We start from the raw sequence: 21,472 nt of genomic DNA on the forward strand, positions 1-21,472 counted from the left end.
ATTCTTAGTATATTATGCTGTCCATATATGATATCATTAAACCATTATGGATCTGGAGTTAAAATACTATTTTTAGACTTTTTTATTTTTGGGTCTATACGGTTATCAGTCTAATTTTCTTTGTTCCTTGAAATATACATATATATATATATATATATTACACGTTCGTAGTAAGTTAACAATGTTTTTTTGTTCCATCAGGTAAACAAATGCACTCGCATTTTCGTGAAATTATATCTCATTCGTACTAACAAATTAAATCATTGATTTATAGCTTTACAATTTACATTAAGATGTCAACCATAAAATCTCTTGCTAGGAACTTACTACGCAACAAGCGACAATGGCATTCATTCATAAAATATCATATTTACAGCCAACCATGGTAGGCAGCAACCTGCTCAAATTTTCCGAAGTTCGACAAACACAGATGTTGTCCTTGCAGGTACATTGAAACACCCCGTGGAAGTTTCATATGTAGAATCCTTGACTGCGTAATCAGTTGACGTCAGCTGCACCAATTTTCACATAAGAAAAAAACCATTAGTACTCACCTGTGTGCAAAAGAATGATTCATGCAAACAAAATATTTTTGCGGCATTCAAAAGATTACATGTCTTAGGAAAGTTTTTCTAACCGGCATGTTATCTAGGAACTTTTGATTCTTAGGAAGTTTTATATGATTTATATGGATTTCATAATGACATTCATAATTTATTTTATGGTTGCATGGTGCTTTTTATTTATCTTTTAGATTTATGTGATACAAAAGACTAGGAATATAATATTTTTGGAACACTATAAAAACCTATGACTACATATGGTATATACATATATATATGCATATTATGTCTGTGCGCGTCTGTCTCTATTACCCAAAAAAAAAATATAGATATAAACAGCCCATTTCCAACACGGTCATCAATAATAAAACTTTAAAGAAGATTTCTCCGAAAACTGGCATCTAAAATGACATCCAGATTTTATTAAATTGTGGATGTCTGCACTGGTAAATTCTTGTAGATATATAGGTCTCTATTTTGTGTGTTTATCTATCTCAGGATGCATAATATATTTTTAAAAAACACGGTCTACGTTTTGACAATAAGATTTGAAAACCACAATTGTGTAAACTAAGAGTTCATACTACAATTGAACTCCATGTCACACTCCATCCCAAAAGCAGACTCCCAACACAGCCAATTTTACTTAAAAGACCAAAAAAGCGATTTACCTGTATAGGATGCAGTTGGAGAGTTCTAGCCCTCAATCCAGGACTCAAAAAAGAAATCTCACTTGGACATGAATTGATGATAACAACAACGTACGAGTATCTGTGACGAATAAGGTTAACAATACTACTTTTTGTACCATATCTACATCAAACAAAAGTGTAAAATTTGGTTTTACTCACATTGGATCCAGTTGGGATAACCCCGGCAAACCATCATGACCGTCTTCAATGCTCATTACGATGACTCCAGGGACAGATGAAGAACCAGTATTGTGAAAACGTACCCGTTCCTAACAAGAAAATATATATCATGTCAACTAGCAATAAATTAGATCATATTTTAAGCACGGTAGTAAATTTAAATGAACATCAAAGGAGGAAAAAAGGGAATAAAAAACAATAATAAAATATTAAAAAAAAAAAAAAAAAAAAACAAACAAAACAAAGCAAAAATTGTAGAGTTGTCCAAAAAAAGTTTCTTGGAAGAGAGGAAAAAGCAAAAACGTTAAAAAATAAAAAAATAAAAAAACAAAAAAAGGAAAGAAACATAAATAAGAATGCACAGTGGGAGAACCAAGGGTTTCAGCACTAACACAAGATTATTCTTGTGGTAATTTAACCCTTAATTTCTAACAGTTTATGCTTTTAAGTTAGATGGCAATTTAGCATTGCCAATAAATTAGCAACCTTATGGTATAATTACAATTGCTCACGATAATTCTAACAAACAAGCTAGGGGTGGTTTACAAAAAAATGTAACGTAGGGCATTTCAGCTCCAAAGCAGCACAGACGTTATGTTTCAGAATCTTGACATGTTTGGACACACCACTTCAGCATTCTAATGACAAGGAATTAAAGATTTCCCCCTACTCCTTTTCTACCAGCAAACAGAACATCTAATTCTGACCTAGCATGACATATTTCCTCAAACTGGATAGTAAAATAGTTATTACTAGATTTGGAAGGCATTCCTAACTCGTGCACTCTTATTGGCAGGAATAACATCTAAAAACAATATTCCAGCCAAATTAACAATTTGATGACTGAAAACTAAGCTTTTCCTGTATATGAATTCACTTGGCATCAACCTCTCTTCTTTGAGTAGTCCAATTTGAAGATAACCCATTTCCTAATTGGACTCAATTTGAAGATGGTAAAATAATTATGTAAACACTGTTATCACTACAAGAAACATGGGTATTGAAAATCTTGAAAATTAAATTATGTTCCTCACCTGGATGGCATTTGCTGTCTTCAGGCGGAAAAGAGGTGAAGAATACCTAATAAGCAACAAATTTGAGAAATTTTCCACAGCAGCAAGGATGTGACTTTTCTGAGGCTTGAATGACGGGTCAGCCAATCTAGGTTGAATTCTAACAAAGCCCAAGATAATCAATCAACATGATATGCCATCAGACTAGCAATCTCCTATAAGAGAAAAATTAAAACAAATATTCCAAAGAGCTTCAAATCATAACTATGAAAATACAGGAGTAGTTACAGTGGCCAGTTTTTCCCATTCTTCTCTTCTGGGGGAAGTCCAACTCCCCAATTGTTGGAACTGAAAGTAAGATCAAGCCTGGAAATTCAGACATAGCATTAGATTCAAGGTAGAAGTACTATGAGCAGGTTGTCTTAATTCCTCAATTAGAAAAGAAAAAAGAAAATAGATAAAAAAGGATTGAAATACCCACTTGAAGTCAAGTGAATACTGCTAAGCCTACAGCCTACTTAAACGTTTAGGGCCATACAACAAAAGTAAAATATTAGTCTACCTGTTGAACCAATCACCAGAGTTATATGAATCACGATCAAGTGATTTTGAGCGCAGCATCTCATCACCGGAATGGAAAAACGGTATTCCCTGGAGCCAGAAATTATTTAAATACTGGTCAACACTGTGTCAGCATAGATACATACCCATAGATACAAACACTCATGCACAGTTACAAGCCCAAACATTTTTGCACACAGATCAAAAAATGAATTATTCCATACTAATTTATGATAATTATAAATAATGCTAACGAGTTGATTGTCACTGGACTCAGAAAAGTACGTTATTCAGACAGAGGTAAGCGAATAATAGAGAATACATAATTACTAATTTATACTGCATGGAATAAGAGTTTGACATTCTCCAGGCACAAAGAATGTATCTTAAAGTAACCTGAGGTCCTGAACCATACTCCATCCAATAATTTAAGCGTAGTCATTACCTCTTTTATGGCCTTATATTAACTAAGATAATTGAGCTGGCTAGTTGGTTAAAGGATGAACTTGTAATGCTAGGTACTTCTCCTACTCCAATGCTGCAAAATGCTTCACTAAATGTGCAATTGCTTAAAGGCTTCTTCTTTTTGACATGTACAGTGTAGTATCAAAGCACCACTAAAAACACAGAAGTCCACATTGTCTATCAAAAGGATATTTTATCAAAGATTGCCCAATCATGCATTTGAGATAAGAATTCTCTTCTTACAAATCAATGAGATTAAAAAATTTCATCTGCTATGTAATTACACTCACTATAATGAATTACACTTACTTTAAATGCTAATGGAACAGCAATTGCTTTAATCGAACACCAAAACAATATAAAACATAAAGAAAGAGAAAGCGAAAAAGAAAAAGAAAAGTGTGATTCCATCATATACTGACATAGAAGTAGTTAAACCTGTGACAACGCTATTATACTCGTAGCCAAATGATTTATCCTGCATCTTTCATCCACAGAAATTCCAATTGGAGTCTACAGGTAATGGAGTAAGTAACACAAGAAGTTTGAAATAATATGAAACAATGTTAAACTTGCATATACTATGTATTGATCTTACCTTCAGGCTCACAATGTCAAACAGGGTTTCATTGTCATGGGCAGAAACATAATTAACCTGAAAAGTTTTTACTTTTATCAATCCCATGGGTTTGCAATGTCATATCATCATTAGAGTAGGTTTAAAATGTCAAGGCTGACAACAATATTAATAGTAGTGATAATTTATTTAGAGGAATTACAAAAATTAGCATAAAAAATAGAAACTTTTGAGGAAATTAGGAGTATATACAGTAGTACTAATGTTCGATATAGAATTTAAATATTTAATTGACAAGTATCCAGACAAGCAGGGTGCCTTTGCTTTTTCAGGAATGTAGTAGGGTACAAAAAGTGAGAGCAAACACGAACATATAAAGCATAAATCAAATAGTACGATTGTTCATTTAAATCTAACATAAAAATGAAGAAACATATATATATTATTTGAACAAAGTTGTTGACTACTAGCTATTTTTGGTGGTTTAAAGTGATTACTCAAGTGAGGACAAAGAAAGTGAATATTTTATACAAAAGCAATTTTTTGATGAAACAAATACACATAGCTTATTTTGCATTTTTTATTAATATGAAAGGAAGTTTAACAACAAAAGGAAGGAAGTCATATCTATAACAAAAATCACAAACAAGCATGAATGCATGATATCCAAAATAATATCCTAGATTGAAAAGCATAATTAGCCTTCTTAAGTTGCTTAAGTGAATTATAGTGTTGTTCTCTTAAAACAGAAAGATCCACTTTCTCTCTATGAGGATGCCTTCGGTAAGAACTCCATCTGTTTTGAAAAAATACCAATACCCTTCATCCCAAAGCCATTAAAATCTTATCTTTTTTCAAGTTTGTTTGTATTCAATAAAAAAAGAAGACTGTTGGCATTTTGTAAATGAGTGTGTCCTCTGATTAGCAATCAAAGATTTTGCATTCCAATCTATTAGAAAAAAGGGGACCCACAAAGCACAATGCAAGACGAACCCCTGATTTTTCCAAAGAACCAGGATGAAAGATTCACTTGAGCTCAGAAAATTTTATGGGCTTGCACTAAAGATATCCAGAGATTTACCAAAGAACATAAAAGATGATGCTGCATAAGCAAGTTCCTTATGCATCATGCTCATTTACGAAGTTAGATTTCAGCATACATATGAAGTGAACATATTGGCACGAAAGTCAAAGCAATTGTAGATTCAATCCTCACAGTTTCTGTAGGGCACGAAGCATATGCAACTGGTACTCCATCATGAGTTAATACTTCTGATCCTTTAACCTGAGTAAATCAAAATGCTAAGGAAGGTCAAGGCAATCTATTTTCAGTTTTAATATCAACTGCATCAGACTTTATTCTCAGCGATCATTGTGTACCTCTTTCCCTTCACAATCCGTTAGCACAAAGTCCCTCAAATTTGCAGCCATCCCTACCTGAATAAAGAGAAATTACCTTGATAAATAGCAAATAATAATAATATATAACAACAGAAGACATCATAAAGGATACAGAATCCTGGCTCTTACATAAATCAAAGAATAGTTAGATTAGGAGACAGACAAATATAGCTCCATATAAAAGAGGATGAACATGACATTGTTCATTGTTTTGTTTATGCTGATACGAAACATTTTTGGAAATTGTCAATAGTACAAGCATGCACAAATATTTAACAAAGAAAAAAAAAAAATGCTAGCATGCACCAATATGGAATAAAAACATACCTAAATCCATACACAATATATATATATATATAATCTTGGATAAGAAATTAACTTAAGAATAGATGTATGCCTATTGGAAGAAATGTACCAAGAACGCAAGCAAAAGACTTAATAACTTAAATTTTAGTTACTGGAAACTTCTACTTATTCTGGACAAATTAATAGAACAGGAATGATTAAGTCGATCTGCATGATTCTTCTTCATATCAGTTCTCTGACTTGTGAACTCATCACTCACAAGTAACACTAAAGTCGGCTTCTACTGACTTAGTGGAGAGTAAAAACTTGCTTCTGGAACCAAGATCTCAGTTTCCCTAAATTAAATCATGCAACCAGATGATCAAAGACATAAAGTTCTAAGCACCAAAAGATGCTCATTGGTTCAGTCTGTTGTGCAACTCTATGCCATGAATATTAAGCGATCTTCTAATTTGCGCATCGGTATTTTTGTACATATAAAGCATAAGTACACTAATTCAACAAGACAATTAACCTGGATGTGATCCTTTGACACAGCAAGCATAAGTCTTTCAGTAGCCGTGTCCTGGTTGTGACCATTAGGCTGCAGAAAAATAATAACATGCTAAGTAGAAGAAAAATAACTATATATCGAAGAAAATGTGCATAAGAAGGCAAAATTTTCTTCTAATCATGCTTAATTCTAATAAAGAACCTCATTGCAACTTGAATTCTAATTTATGGATGCATTATTCATTAGCCCATAATTGTGATGGCAATTAACTAACATCAAATTTGAGTAAGAAGAAAAAGAAAATATTTCCCTCAATAGCACCATAGTAATAAGCTTCACTCCAGCTTCATCAATAAAAATAAATAAAAATTAAAAAAACAACAATAATTTGTGCATATACATTATTCATTAGAGAATAAAGATGTTGGCAGCTGGCTAGGATAAAATTGGAAGTCTTGTTTTACTAACAGATTTAAACCTACGAAAATAACATTTAACAGATCATATGACAAAATTTCTATGCAGAGGCTGAATCAACCAAAATCTAAAGCAAACCGCAAAAATTTTAAATTAGTGTGTACCTGCAAAAATAGACCATTCACAAATCCTTGCTGAAGAGGATGGCCAAATGGAGATCCACCAAGTATTGCATCTCGGATTCGATCATTGAAACTGAATTAAATTTCCAAATTATTTATGAAATAAATGTTTCATGCAGATAGAGAAACAACTACAACCGAAGAGACAAGATAATTTTATTTAAAGATAACCATGACGTGATTGCAGGCACTGATGATACATTTATAACAAGACACAGAAAATTTTGGGATCATCTCCAGTCCTTCGCATCTCATGGGCTTCAACTTCAAAATAGTTTAGGGATTTACTTTTAATTTCAATGTTTTCTAAACTTATACTTGCCCTTTGATTTTTTATTTTTTATTTTATTAGAGGACAAAACATTCCGTTCGAAGAGCTGTATTTACCAGATTTTATTTTAAAAACTGAATTTTCTTATTAAAGAAAATTATAAAACAACAAAATAAGTTAAGAAGCTCCAAAAAGAAAGCCATACAAGTATCAAATTACAAGGTAAAAATTTCTGTCAATTTATAGGATGAGATAGCCTAACCTTTGCTTTACAGACTCCGAACAGATATTAATAATGTTCGTACAACGAACATCTTGAATGTGATCAAATATATGCATTTTATACTTCATTGGCATAAATTTGCTTTACCTCCCAATTCCAGTCCCAGGAAGATTGAACTGTGATGCATTCACCCCACGTCCATTCTTGGCAACTTCACCAAAATCCCATCCTTCACCATATCTTTAGAAAATAATATGTATTTAATAATTATTAACATATGATATGTAGAGAAAGAAAAAGGAAAACCCAAACTGTTACTGGATAAAAATGAAAATCACATGATGCATCAACTTACAAGTAGACACTTGAACCATCAACTCCATCCTGCTCCGTTGTTAGGCTGCTGAGCACATCTTTGGTTCTCATCTATAGACATATTACTATTAGTCGCTTAGATGTTTTGTGCTTATGATCACACCATGCTAAATTGGTCAGAGTTGCTTACCATTGTTCTTTTCATCAAGTGACCCATAAGGTCAAAACGGAACCCATCAACCTGAACAAAAAAGTCATATGACTGATTGAAAATGGGTTTGAGAAACCCTGTTAAAATAAAAATTATAGCTGTACTGATGCATCAAAATCATAAACCCTAACTTGAGTCGAGGAGAAGCTTCTGCTAAAGTTGCAAAGCTGTTTTTCACCATCTTACAGTCTAAACAATTACCTTATAGTCAACTGTCCAGTGCAAAAGATCATCAATAATTAAACGCTCAACCATAAAATGCTCACTGGCAGTGTTATTCACACATGTGCTATTCTCAATAAAACCATCAGTGTTTCTTCTCAAATAGTAGCCTGGAACAATCTGCCAAGGACAAAAGAAGAGTGGGCAAACTTTTCAGGAATAACAAATTATGAGTCAACCCTAGGTAGACCCACAAAATTAATAATATAACAGCTCATAACCTTGTCGAGAACAGAATTTTCATCAAAGGGCCCACTTCCATGCAAATGGTTGTAGACAACATCCAGTACAACGCGGAGGCCAATATGATTAAGTGCCTGAACCAAATACATATATTTTCTTAAATATTAAATAAAAACTATGAGGAGGCAACTAAGATGGAGATCAGCAGATAGACAAGGGGCCATTAAACATAAAAACAGGAAATGGTAAATGAGTAAATGGAAAATTAGCTCTAAAAGACAGTAAAACAATGAAAGCAACACTTAATTTGACTACCAACGCCTAAAAAAAAAAAAAAAAGGAAAACAAATCTGAAGCAACCCTCAAAAGACATACCAAAACTAATTTTTCTTTATATTTAACATTCTAAACTATACAAGTAATATGAAGAAAAACGTAAGATTAAACACAAGACCTTTAGCACTGTCTTTGCAATAAAGGCTATTAAATTGTCAATTGTTTGATTCACTTCTTGATAGATTAAGCTTTTGTAAATAACGGTAACTTAAAATGGTACTGTAATCTTCTTGTTTGATGACCAAAGAAAAGTATACTTGTCTAGTCTTATGATTAGTCCTACTAACCCCATTTCTATTATTTAATTGTTCTGCACATGTAAGAGCCATTTTTGTCTTGCTAATTGAAGGAGAGGTTTAAGAGAATGTAAACATATAGATGATCCACCTCACAAAAGCTTAAAGCTTTTGGGAAAAGTGATAATTTAAAAGTAACAGCTGAGCCTCAAATCGAGCGTTAACATGTCTACAACAACTACTGCTACTGCTGTTGTTAACTTGATATGCATAATGTGCTTCATTCCAATCAGTTTAAGCTTTTAGGAAAATTGATAACTTAACAAAGATAAAATATCAAACCTGGACCATCTTTCTAAACTCAATTATACGGCAGGAACCATTTGGATTACTTGCATAGCTTCCTTTGGGGACACCCCAAAGAACAGGATTGTACCTTCATAAGAGTGATAAAAAGATCATAAGAGACCGATTAAACTGAAATATCAACCAATGGCAGAATGGTTTCGCATACCCCCAGTTGTACCCATCATCATTTTGGACAGCTGTAATTAGAGCTTGTTGTTGAGCTGAATCTGGAGGAAATTTTTTAAGTGTCTCACCATCTGTAGTTCCAGCAATTTTTACATATTACATATGAGCAATGCTGCACTTGCAGGGACTTTTGGTTTACGAATAAAAAGGTACTAGAATTGTGAAATTTAACCTCTACCACACATAACAGCAACATAAAGTTCTGGAAAAGATACAAGATTTTAAGATTTTTTTTTTTTTTTTTTTTTTCCTTTACAGATTCTAAGACTGATGTTGGCTTTTTATGCTCATTGATGAAACAGATAAACTGTTATTAATTCAGAAAAACCAAACTTGACTTAATTAAGACAATTTAAAGCAACAAAATGAAGAAAAACTTCTAGGCTAGTGACTACAACACTGCCACCAAACATATATTACATATTTATGAAAGTTAAATTTGTAAGCATTGGAATAAATTAAGAGATGAAAACACAAAGAAGAAAAACAATAAAGATGAGCTTTACATACACTGTAGATGGTATTGACAAAAAGTGACACTTGATCACCTCTGTCAAAATGATTTATGCTTAAAGCACGAGAAGAATGCCTTGCGCACAAGATGAAGCTTGACTCTTGGGACATGAGGCATGCACCTTGAAATACATGCTTTTTTCTTTTTCCTAGTAGAAGTACTAATTTCAATATTCAATAAACTTATCACCAAACCAACAAGTTAGGTGAGGTTTTAATGTAGTTCTCTTATCTTCATTTTCTACTATGTATGTCAAATGAAGAACAACCCAATATTAAAGTAATTTAATATAGTATTGTACCTTGCTCTTAATATTAATATTACTATGATAATACAAATTCAACCACAGTTTTTGATCGCGTATAATTTATTTTTTTGATAAGATTAACAACAACAGGTATTATAGTTATTTAAGGTAATAATGAACACTGCTCATAATGTTGATACTACCATGATAGGCGAACTTCAATAAAAACATCGACACAACATGCTATACATGCTTTCATGAGAAGAGCTAGGGCAACCTTGAGCAAGTACCATGTTGCACTTAATAGTGAGAGTACCATGGTTACTGGTCAGAGTAATTAAACAAAGAAATTAACATGATTTAACAAAAGTTAAAGAGAAATTACAAAACTATGTTATACAACTGCATATCTCCAAAACTTTGCATTTCAATTGTAATTGTAGTTATTCTCATTTCACAACAAAGAAACAAAAATAATAATAATAATAAAGTTCTTTTTGTTAGCAATAATTACAGAGTTTCTCTAGATACTCTTGACTATGGACAACATGAGGAACCTATCAAAAGAAGTACATAAATTGAAAAAATTTCACTTTGCATCAACATATTTTTGTGTTTGTGTGTCTATCCATATATATCTTATCATATCAAAAATTATACTAAATTAACAGAAGTTTTATAAGAAATAAAAGAAGGATAAATATTCTTAGAACTTTTGGCCTAAAGTTTCAAATTAAATTTAGAGGATATTATGGAAATTTTCCAACTTAGATCTGCAAACATAATAAATGCTAATTTTATAGGGAAATGTAGACAATAACTAGAAAAACTTTTTATGTTATATCCACAATCCAAGGACAGAAATGGATATTCAAAACCTAATTCCTAAAGATCAATTATTATAAGAATGAAGATGAATTGCACAATAAAGATCAGATTTCAGATTTTAGATGTTGTTAGATATATATAGAAATATGTGATATCTCTTCTTTACTTTTAAGTCACCATCTAACAAGCTGAATCTATGGCATGTAATACCAGATTTAAGATGATATTCACACAAAATATGATTTATGTTTATATATTGTGAAATGTCCAGTCTTTATTTAATATGCTGATTCCATGACATATACAGCGTTATAAAATACATCTACTTAGTTATTCCTCAAGAATAGCTGCAGTAAGTTCCCTTTTTCTTCTTAAGAGTAAAGTTATTTAAAAGCACATGCAGTTAAAAGAGTTGCTAATGGTATATGAAATAATGTACAGTGTTCTCCATAAATCAGCTCATTCAGCTGCATGCATTTGATTCCGGATTTTATGTGTTTGATAAATCAGTATGCCCATCTTAATTGTAATTAACTTCTAATACCCCTCAAATTTAGCTTTTGACTTAGTAACTTTTGTAATTATATCAAAAGGTGAAATCTATTTCAAAGCTACAGTGCAATTTATTTCTTTTTCTTCTTTTTTTTTTCCCCTGCCAGTGGGCGAATCAGGAGAGAGAACTAAAAACCAAATGTCAGAAACAAAATGTTCTTACCTACACAATTCCAGTTCTCCTTCTTATCATCAACACCCGCAAATTGGAAGGTTGGCAGAAGATGGATGTGCGATATACCAGCGTTTGATAATTTCTTAAGATGGTGTACACCAGCTGAATCCTTCAAGCAGTGCATGCTTACAGTTTAGATATACAGTTCCGAATCATTTTTTCATCATATTTACTCTATAACACCACACGTAACTGAATAATGAAAATGATCACAAATGAAGCCCTGTTCTCTAAGTTACTATTAGTACTTTAATTCATGTTTCACAAAAGTAGAATGAAAATAAATTTGCGAAACCCATGGCATTTGTGTAGGAAGTATAAAATAATTTCAAATTTTCCTGGATGGGGTGAGACTTACTAAAATTTTAACCCAATATTTGCACCAGTCCATAGCTTCGATATATCTAATGGTGCTAACCTTATTATGTTGGTTTTTATCAGTTAGGCTCTTCATAGGATTAGAATTCCCTAGGTTTTGATTATGCAGGTCTGAACACAGAATACTTGATCCAACGTTGCTTTACAAGTGGCTTACATAAATTTTTCAGCCTAAATGTCATGCCTAGGTGTGATTAATCATGTAAGCCACTTTTAAACTTCATAATTGAAAGATTATAAGCTTCTTGCATTTTTACCAATATCGTTCAACCCAATAAAGCATTATTTGTTCAATTTTAATCATGCAATTCTATCAAACTAACTCATAGCATGTAAATTATTCATTTGAAATATTAATCAAATCAAAGCATTTAAGCCAAGAATTCATGTGTTCTTAAAATTAATATTCCAAACAAGCATACAAGAATTGCAACCATTTGACCATGAAGACCCAAATTAGGATGGTTTGGCTCTACAGAACATACATCCACTATCTACCTTGTTGAGATGTGTTTTAACTTTTAAAGCTTGATATATGCATTGTTACATTTGTTTTCTATCAGCTTACGCTTTTAGAATGATTGTTAAAATTAATTCATATTGGAGCAGAATTGTCAAAGTTATCATGTGCTTTAATCTTAGAAATCTATTTTTCTGGTTCTGTATAAAAGTGCACATGCAAGACCAACATCTGAGTCACTACATAAGGGGACTCATGTCTATTAGTGCATGTGATGCCGGAGCAGGAAATAGAAAGAGAAGAGAATGAGAAAAGAAAGAAACAATAGAGGGAGAAATGGAAAAAAACCAGATGCAGAAAACCTGTTTAATGTCACATACGATCAAGTTTTCTTCCTTGATGCAATTATTAGAATTGCTTATATTATAATCAGTTCCAAACCCATATAGAAGCTAAACCAACTAGAAAACCCTAAAAAAAGAAGTACAACCTAGTAAAAATCCCCAAGGTAATAAAACTATAATTCATAAAATAGATAAACTCAGAATTAACATAAAATACTAAAGCATAGTTATCAAAGAAGCTTTTCTTGATCTGCATTAATTTGTTAGTGATTCATATTTATTGCAGGTCTAACAAGACACCAATCAGATAATTAAGCTTTGATACAATGTTACACATTATCCCAGATGCTAATTTAGTAACATGCCATGGTACCGTATACCAAGCTTTAGGAGACAGACTAATCTGCAGAATAAGCAAACCAATGTAGAGAGAAACAAAGACAAGGTACTTATAAATTCTATATCCATCTAGAACTATGCAAAGAAAACACATAAAATAGGAAGAAGGAAATAAGTTCATACTCTACAGCGAACAAATTTATCACTCACAAGAAGAACAAAAATTACCTGCAAAGTGAAGGCTAGATAACCACCACGAGATTTGGGCTCCACAGTGTGGTCACTGGCACTGCAGACACAATGTAGCATATATTAGAAAACAAACACACAAAGAACTCAACATGTCACTGAAACAAATAATCAGATCAAGATAACCACAGTAATACTTGAAACTTGCTTTCACTTGTCAGAATATAGGCCAAAATTAATTCTAAGACAATTTTGTATAAAAGAGACATTTTATATCTCCTGGGATACTGACATCAATCCTTTCCAACAGAGTCTTATTTGCAGCAGTAGGAGAACATAAATAAAATCAGAAAGAAAAGAAAGAATGGACATTAAAATAAAATATTTTTTTTAAGTAAAACAAAATAAAATGAAATTAAGCAAGTTTGGTAGTGATGAGGTAAGAAAATGTGTGCTGGCCTCTTTCCGGTCCAAGGGCTCTAGAAATCTCTAACAACCACATCAAATTGCCTACAATGTTTTAACCTCAATGCTTAAATTTATTTTGATGAACTGAAAATGAGTCATCATTAAATCTACAAGCAAAATAGGGCCAGAGTTATTACCTGAAATCTCTTATATGCAACTCATATATACTTATGTCCGAGAAAGAAAGTACATCAGGTTTCTGATGAGCCAATTTATCCCACCCTTCAGGCTTCAAAGTATCAGAACCAAGATTTACGAACAGTGTCCGCTGCGCATCTGACGAGAGCCTGCTCTAACAAAGAAACAACTATTTGAGCAGTGAAAATGAAATATGCATGTATGCAATACATGAATGCATAAATGACTGGTAGCTTAGCACTATATAATTTTTTAATATAGAAACACCTTAGCTATGTTTGGATAACTGTGGAGCTATGGGATACACCCAGCATACCCTCTAGCATATGGATCGTTCGCATAGCATTTTTCAATTTTCTGGGTGCTAGGATGGTAGACAGATACTTCATACACGTAATAGCAGCCCTCCCAACCTTTTGGTCCTTTAGTACTCCAAACACCATTATACTCCTCAAGCCGGATAATTTCTTGGGGATTATCTGCTGACCCATCTCTGTAAATGCAAACCTGTACTTCCTGTTCAGTGCAGAAATAAGTTGACAAATAAATTCATATCAAGGACACATAGACTGTTAACGTAAGAAAATAACGATCAAGTTATAATAGATAATTAATAAATGTTATTAAATATATAACATACTTGAGCAGTAGGCGCCCAAAGGAAAAGTGACACAGCTTCATTTGAATAAAGTGCACCAAGGGGGCCACTATACGAGAACAATTCATCCAATACACCAGGTAACTGCAGACCAGTAGCATCACTGCAATTTCCATCAGCTGTAACATAAAGAGGAGTAAATAGTTGCCTGCTAAAAACAAGACACAAAAAGTTCATCTAGACACCTGGAATTCAAAATTTTAAGATTGTTATGAGAAAAGAGGAGCCATACTTATGAGAATAGATGACCTTATATATGTGAACAGAGCATTATTCAAAAATGACTAAAAAAGAAACAACTGCAAAATATGCTCACAATTGAAAGTAGCAACTGCTAATTGGCACTTGAGGAGAGGTTTGACATCCAAACTAGGTCGCAATCTGAAAGCTCGATAATCCCTAATATGCGGAAACTTTTCTATCACCTAGGAACATTAATTTTGAACTAATAAGTAAACATGACAAAAATTTAATGTAAACCCATCAATAAGAGATCAATCATTTACAAGAAAACCCAAATAAGCAGTAAATATAACAGACATAACTCAAATAAATTAGAAATAATCCCTACAAATAAACCGAATATGTTACTTTTGCAGGAAGCCCGTAGTTATCTTCTTCAAGCTTAATTTTTACATCCTGACCTGTTAGGAGAAAACCCATTTATTCCACATTTAATTCAATGAACTCAACCACCATGTTTAAAACAAAAACTCTCGGCAAAGTCCAAACCTTGAATACCATCATCTGAAAATGACAAAGCAGCACCTTTACTAGCAAATAAGTAGCAGGAACCATTCCCAAGAACATCCACATTCCATGCAATAACGGATTCAGTGACCCAGTACGCTCTTGAATATAACAAGCAGTCCTGGACCTGATACGTATAAGACGCCAACCAATTACCAATACATATATCAATTAAAAGACCACAAAACTCTGTAATTCAGAAATTACTTCAGGGAACAGATATTGGAGAAGAGAATGGGAGAACCTGAGAGGTTGAAGGGGATGCCTGGGAGGACATGGATGAGGTAGAGCAACAGCGTATGGGATGTGTAGGGAAAGTAAGGGAATGAAGGGGTTTCACTTTGGAGATGAAACGTCGCCGTTCTGGAGAAGAAGAAGAAGAAGGAGGAGGATATGATATGGTGGGTCGTGGTGGAGGAGGGAAGGAACCTCTGGAGGTTGGGGGAGGAGTGGATGATGGAATGTGAAGGAGTGGAGAGGAACTGAGAAGAGACATTGCCCACCACATTGGGGTTTTTGGTAACAGAGAATCTCTCAATTCTCACTCTCCCTATACTCTTTTTCTTTTTTACTTTCATTTTGATGGTTTGGCTAAAAAATAAAAATAAAAATAAAAACTCTTGTAATAATGAAAAACCTATTTTGCTTTCAACTTTCAAAATGAGTTCTAATTTGAAGTTTATAATTTATTTTCTTTTTTCTATTTGACGTTTCAATTTTAATTTTGCTCTCATTGTTGTAGGCGATGGTTTTTAATTTCATAATTTAAACTCTAACTCAGTTTAAATTTTATTTAATCTAAAAAAATTTAACAATAAATAATTAAAGTACTAATTAAAAGATTAATAGATAAAAAATGAGGCTTTTCTTTTATTTTGAAAATATAGAAATAATTAAAAAATGGGGTTGACTGTAATATAATATAGGGGTAAAGACTTTAATAAAATAAAAAAGATAAAAGTTAACAATACATGTACTCACGTTAAAATCATAAAATCTCACCTAAAAGGAAAAATTAAAATTCAATGTGTGTGTGTATATATATATATATATATATATATATAATTTTATTTTTTTTTTAATGGAACAAGATATATAAATTAAATCTCACATGTACGGAAGACAAGATGAAGATGAAGATGTGGGAAAGATATACTAATTAAAAGATATATAAATTAGCTCAAAAATAGTCCACAAAACGTGCAATATAGATTCAGAGCCCAAAAAAAAGTGCAATATACATACATAGATATTTCATACCTTTTGTTTTTTTTAATAAATTACCTAAATTATAAACTATCTAAATTCGTTGCCTTCTATATATATATATATATATATATATATATAATTTTATTTTTTTTTAATGGAACAAGATATATAAATTAAATCTCACATGTACGGAAGACAAGATGAAGATGTGGGAAAGATATGCTAATTAAAAGATATATAAATTAGCTCAAAAATAGTCCACCAAACGTGCAATATAGATTCAGAGCCCAAAAAAAAGTGCAATATACATATATACATATTTCATACCTTTTGTTTTTTTTAATAAATTATCTAAATTATAAACTATCTAAATCCGTTGCCTTCTATATATATATATATATAATTTTATTTTTTTTTAATGGAACAAGATATATAAATTAAATCTCACATGTACGGAAGACAAGATGAAGATGTGGGAAAGATATGCTAATTAAAAGATATATAAATTAGCTCAAAAATAGTCCACCAAACGTGCAATATAGATTCACAGCCCAAAAAAAAGTGCAATATACATATATACATATTTCATACCTTTTTTTTTTTTGAATAAATTATCTAAATTATAAACTATCTAAATCCGTTGCCTCCCGTATGCATGAATTCTCATATGATTCGAACTCGTATTTTCATAAACATAAATAAAAATGTTTAACCATTGGAATTAACCTGCTTTGCCATATCTTTTTTTTTTTTTTTGACACTTCATTTTTTCCTAATTAAACGTGCCATGCACACATAATTTCCAATTTCCAATTAATAGTGCACAAAAAAATAAAATAAAAATTATAATTACATATTTTTCTGCCAGCAATGGAGCCAGCTTATACTTATATATGTATATATCTATCTATATAAAGTAGCAAAACGCATTTATTCAAATCTGTTTGGCACAGTTAAAAATTAAAAAAATTGTGGATTGGAATCATTGAAATAAGGAAAATTTGTTGTAATTGATAAAAATAAAAAATAAAAAACCAACATTAATTGGCATTTAGTATATTAAGAATTAAGAATGAAAATGCTGCATGGCGTTCTTGCTATAATTTCTCAAACTTCAACGTCGGGTTGACTTATTCTAATAATCCTAGTATCATGAAGTGGTGGGATGGAGGATATTTTGTTTTCTAGGACGAATTGGGATGTGAATTTCTTAAGTTTTGGTGACTTTATATGTATTTACGTGGTCTTCAAGCAACTGCTATATTGTCTTCCACACCAAACTAATCTCCAAGATAATTAGTACTTTTCACAACAATTGGCAGAATTTGTGCTATCCTAATTGGCAGAGTCTAGTGTATCCTTGACAATCCAAAGACTCTCCAACCTTCTCATCCATGAAGCAACTTCATTGAAAAATGTGAAGGACGATGTGATTCTATTGCAAGATGAACTACAGCGCATTTCCTGCTTCTTGCAAGATGCAAACAGCAAGCAAGAACAGGATCATCATCTCCAAGACTTGGTAAGACAAGTCACATATAGCTTATGATGTGGAGATGTCATCAACACCTTGATTGTCAGAGTTACTTCCTTTCCATACATAAAATTTCTCCATCTCAATGGAATTCATGTCCAAATCAGGTCTATTCGGGCTAGACTTGAAGGCACCTATACAAGCATGCAAATTTATGGAATCAAATTTGTTAACGGATTAATGGCTCCATTGCAGACCTGCTGCTGTGGATTTTTGAGAATATAATATCTTAATGATGAGGAAGATGATGTGATAAGCTTGGAGCAAGCACAATGGAGGAGGAAGATTGACTCGGCATCGTGTCCATAGTTGGTATGGGCAGTTTATGTAAGGCCACTCTTGCCAAGAAAGTATATAATTAATTAATGCTGTGAAACAAGATTTTGATTCTAGTGCTTAGGTTTTTATAACTCAAAACTTTGTCCTAAATGGTGTTCTGATTGGTATATTGACCCAAGTTGGTGTTCATCCATGTGAGAAAACGAGGTTAGGAAGAAATAAATATGGAAAAGAGATCTTAGAGCAAACGAGAAATGAAAAAGAGTGCTTTGAAAGAGCTTAAGCTAATTTATATGCTTAAAAGATCAATTGAAAAAGAAGATCTTTTTTGTTCTTGATGATATTTGGAGGATCAAAGCTTGGGATTGTTTAAAGCGTGCATTTCCAAAAGGAAAGAAGGGAAGCAAGCTTATGTTCACCACACTCAAGTAGCAAGTTATGCTAATCCCTTAGCTTCCCTAGTTGAACCCCCATTGTTGACATTGCAAGAAAGTTGGGAGCTCCTATGCCTGAAAACATTCCCAAAAAATATTCTCACTAAGAATCGTTATCTACCAGAATTCAAGAGTTCGAGGAAGGAAATGGTTAAAGAATGTGGTGGACTACCTCTTACTTTTGTTGTACTTGGAGGCTTATTGAAAACCAAGAATTCATTGGATGACTGAAATAAAGTGGAGAGTAATATGATTTCACATTTGAACAAACACCAAACAAAGCAACAATATGGAGTGCATGATGTTAGAATTTACGGATCTAAATATACATAATAAATTTCATTAATCATAACATAATAACCTCCAAATGCAGCCATTGATAAATTAAATTTTTTACTCTGCAAATAGAAAAACTACGTAAAGTAGTACCTATGGACACACTACTCTCAAACCACTCTCAACTGATCTCTGAAAACCCTAATCATAAAATACTGCATGCATCTGTTTGCTTGCCCTAGACCTTTTATAGTCTCTGCAAGTTAGACTTACCCATGAATTTTAACACACACCAAAATAATAATAATAGAAATATGGGTAAATCAATGGACTTATAAAGAGAGTTGGTCATCCAGTCCAATGGGTCAACTGAAGTCGTATAGAGAGTGTGTAGCTAAGGATCCTACTACAAAATAATAAAATAAATCAGTCTCATTAATGGCATAAATAAATCCTGTAAGTGAGTAATTGATTATACTAAGTCCACAAATTATTTAACTATTTAACATTCTCCCACTTGGAGTACATAATCATCATCATATATAATCCAAACTCACTTACAACAAAATCTATCGAACCATAATACCATTTCAACAAAGTATATAGCATACCGACAGGGCACAACAATATACTAGACTATGTAGTAGAGATTCTCTCAGTAAATCTTCTAAAACATGATACCATTTCAACTGAACACTTTTCATGCCGTAAACTTAGTCTAGGTAGTAGAGATTTATCTAACCATGTGCAATCCCCCCAACACACACAATATCATTTCATCCGAGCACATTGTGTATCGATAGGATACAACAATATATCCAAACTAGGTAGTAGGGACTCACCATGGCACCTGTAAATCAACATACACATATATATATATAGACTAAAAATCTCAACAGGCCTGTAAATATAAGGAGCAATAATATGTGTAATAAATTATCTCATAAATAAATAATGATCCACATATATCAATGTATTAAAATATTCAAAGAAATAAATAATACTTAACATGGATATTACTGTAGAATACATAATAAACTCCCACTAACTTACAGCAAAAGTTATATCAGGCTGTGTACAAACCTGAGCATACATTAAACTACCCACTGTTGAAGAATAGCTGACATTTCTCATCGCCATCCTCTCTCTATCATTCTTAGGACACTGATCATTAGAAAATCTTTCACCTTTAGTGACCGGTACACTTCCAGGAAGACAATTGTACATATCAAATCTCTTAAGAATTCTATCAATATAGGCTCTTTGAGATAATTACAACACATAATTAGTCATATTTCGAATAATCTTGATTCCCAAAACAAAAGAAGCTTCATCAAGATCTTTCATATCAAAATGGTTGCACAACATCTGCTTTGTCTTAGCCAATAGGTTAGTGTCGTTGGTAGCCAAGAGTATGTCATCAACATATAACACCAGAAATATAACACTGCTCCCACTGACCTTCATATATATGCACCTATCAACAACATTTTCCTTAAAGCCATTTTTGGTGACAACGTCATCAAACTTGAGATACCATTGCCTCGAAGCCTGCTTAAGACCATAAATTCACTTCTTAAGCTTACAAACCAAATTACCATCCCCTATTTGCTGGAAGCCAACTGGTTGAACCATATATACATCCTCAAATAAATCACTATTCAGAAAAATAGCTCTAACATCCATCTGATACAACTCTAGGTCATAATGAGCCATAATCGCCATAATGATTATAAAAGAATCCTTTGTAGATACAAGAGAGAATGTCTCTGTATAATCAATTCATTCCTTCTAGCTAAACCCTTCGGCTACAAGTCTAGCCTTATACCTCTCCACTTAAGCATTGGAGTCCTTTTTAGTCTTAAAGACCCATTTGCACCCTATAGCTTGCTACCAACTGATAACTACACCAAATCCCAAATATCATTTGATGCCATGGATTTCATTTGATCTTCCATTGCATCCAACAAAAAATTTGAGTGCGAACTGCTTATGGCCTCCTTATAAGTGACTGGATCTAAACCATCACTTATGTCAAACTCATGCTCCTGCAAGTAAACCTTATAGTCATCAGGAATAGCTGACCTTCTAGTCCTTTGTGACCTTCTCAAAGACATATCAGCATCTACAATAGCTGGAATATCCTGCCCTTCAATAATGGGATCATCCTGATCAACTACTGGATTAATATCATTTCTATCACGAGCAATAACACTGGAAATGTATACATTTTCTTCTCTAAATTGAGGCTCCCTTGGACCATTACTATCATCAAATCCAAAATCATCTTCAAAATAAACAGCCTTGTTTGATTCTACA

The 21,472-nt window shown here is 32.6% G+C and overlaps 1 protein-coding gene across 10 annotated transcripts; it reads right to left on the bottom strand.

The window, feature by feature from the left end:
* Window positions 1-202: 202 nt before the first annotated feature.
* LOC107413304 (pullulanase 1, chloroplastic) lies at window positions 203-15,986 on the bottom strand. Of its 10 annotated transcripts, none has more exons than XM_060819970.1 (28): window positions 15,666-15,983; window positions 15,404-15,548; window positions 15,263-15,315; window positions 14,988-15,096; window positions 14,654-14,790; window positions 14,330-14,529; window positions 14,013-14,162; window positions 13,447-13,507; window positions 11,686-11,806; window positions 9,362-9,452; window positions 9,190-9,283; window positions 8,314-8,409; window positions 8,072-8,212; window positions 7,850-7,900; window positions 7,700-7,770; window positions 7,492-7,584; window positions 6,833-6,923; window positions 6,273-6,341; window positions 5,432-5,488; window positions 5,268-5,336; window positions 4,073-4,129; window positions 3,913-3,987; window positions 3,011-3,099; window positions 2,737-2,814; window positions 2,470-2,608; window positions 1,415-1,524; window positions 1,235-1,334; window positions 203-512 (listed from the first exon to the last, which is right to left on the bottom strand). In XM_060819970.1, the coding sequence occupies exons 1-28, from the start codon at window positions 15,927-15,929 to the stop codon at window positions 402-404; spliced, it is 2,922 nt and encodes a 973-aa protein (XP_060675953.1). In that variant the 5' UTR covers window positions 15,930-15,983; the 3' UTR covers window positions 203-401. The 10 variants fall into 10 exon arrangements, 8 of the variants coding, with proteins under 8 accessions (XP_060675953.1, XP_060675952.1, XP_060675958.1 ...); XM_060819969.1 differs by having other exon boundaries at window positions 7,850-7,921; XR_009640499.1 differs by lacking the exons at window positions 203-512; window positions 1,235-1,334 and having other exon boundaries at window positions 2,714-2,814; window positions 3,897-3,952; window positions 7,850-7,921; window positions 15,666-15,986.
* Window positions 15,987-21,472: the final 5,486 nt, after the last annotated feature.

Source organism: Ziziphus jujuba, chromosome 8 (genome assembly GCF_031755915.1).
Source record: "Ziziphus jujuba cultivar Dongzao chromosome 8, ASM3175591v1".
In the NCBI taxonomy this organism is placed as follows: domain Eukaryota; kingdom Viridiplantae; phylum Streptophyta; class Magnoliopsida; order Rosales; family Rhamnaceae; genus Ziziphus; species Ziziphus jujuba.

Coding starts and splice junctions, on each gene's coding strand:
- LOC107413304 (XM_060819969.1), bottom strand. CDS start 15,929: ATGTGGTGGGCAATGTCTCTTCTCAGTTCCTCTCCACTCCTTCACATT. Junction 13,508..14,012: donor TTGCATATAAGAGATTTCAG/GTAATAACTCTG, acceptor TTGTGTCTGCAG/TGCCAGTGACCACACTGTGG. Junction 11,807..13,446: donor ATCTAGCCTTCACTTTGCAG/GTAATTTTTGTT, acceptor CACTGCTTGAAG/GATTCAGCTGGTGTACACCA.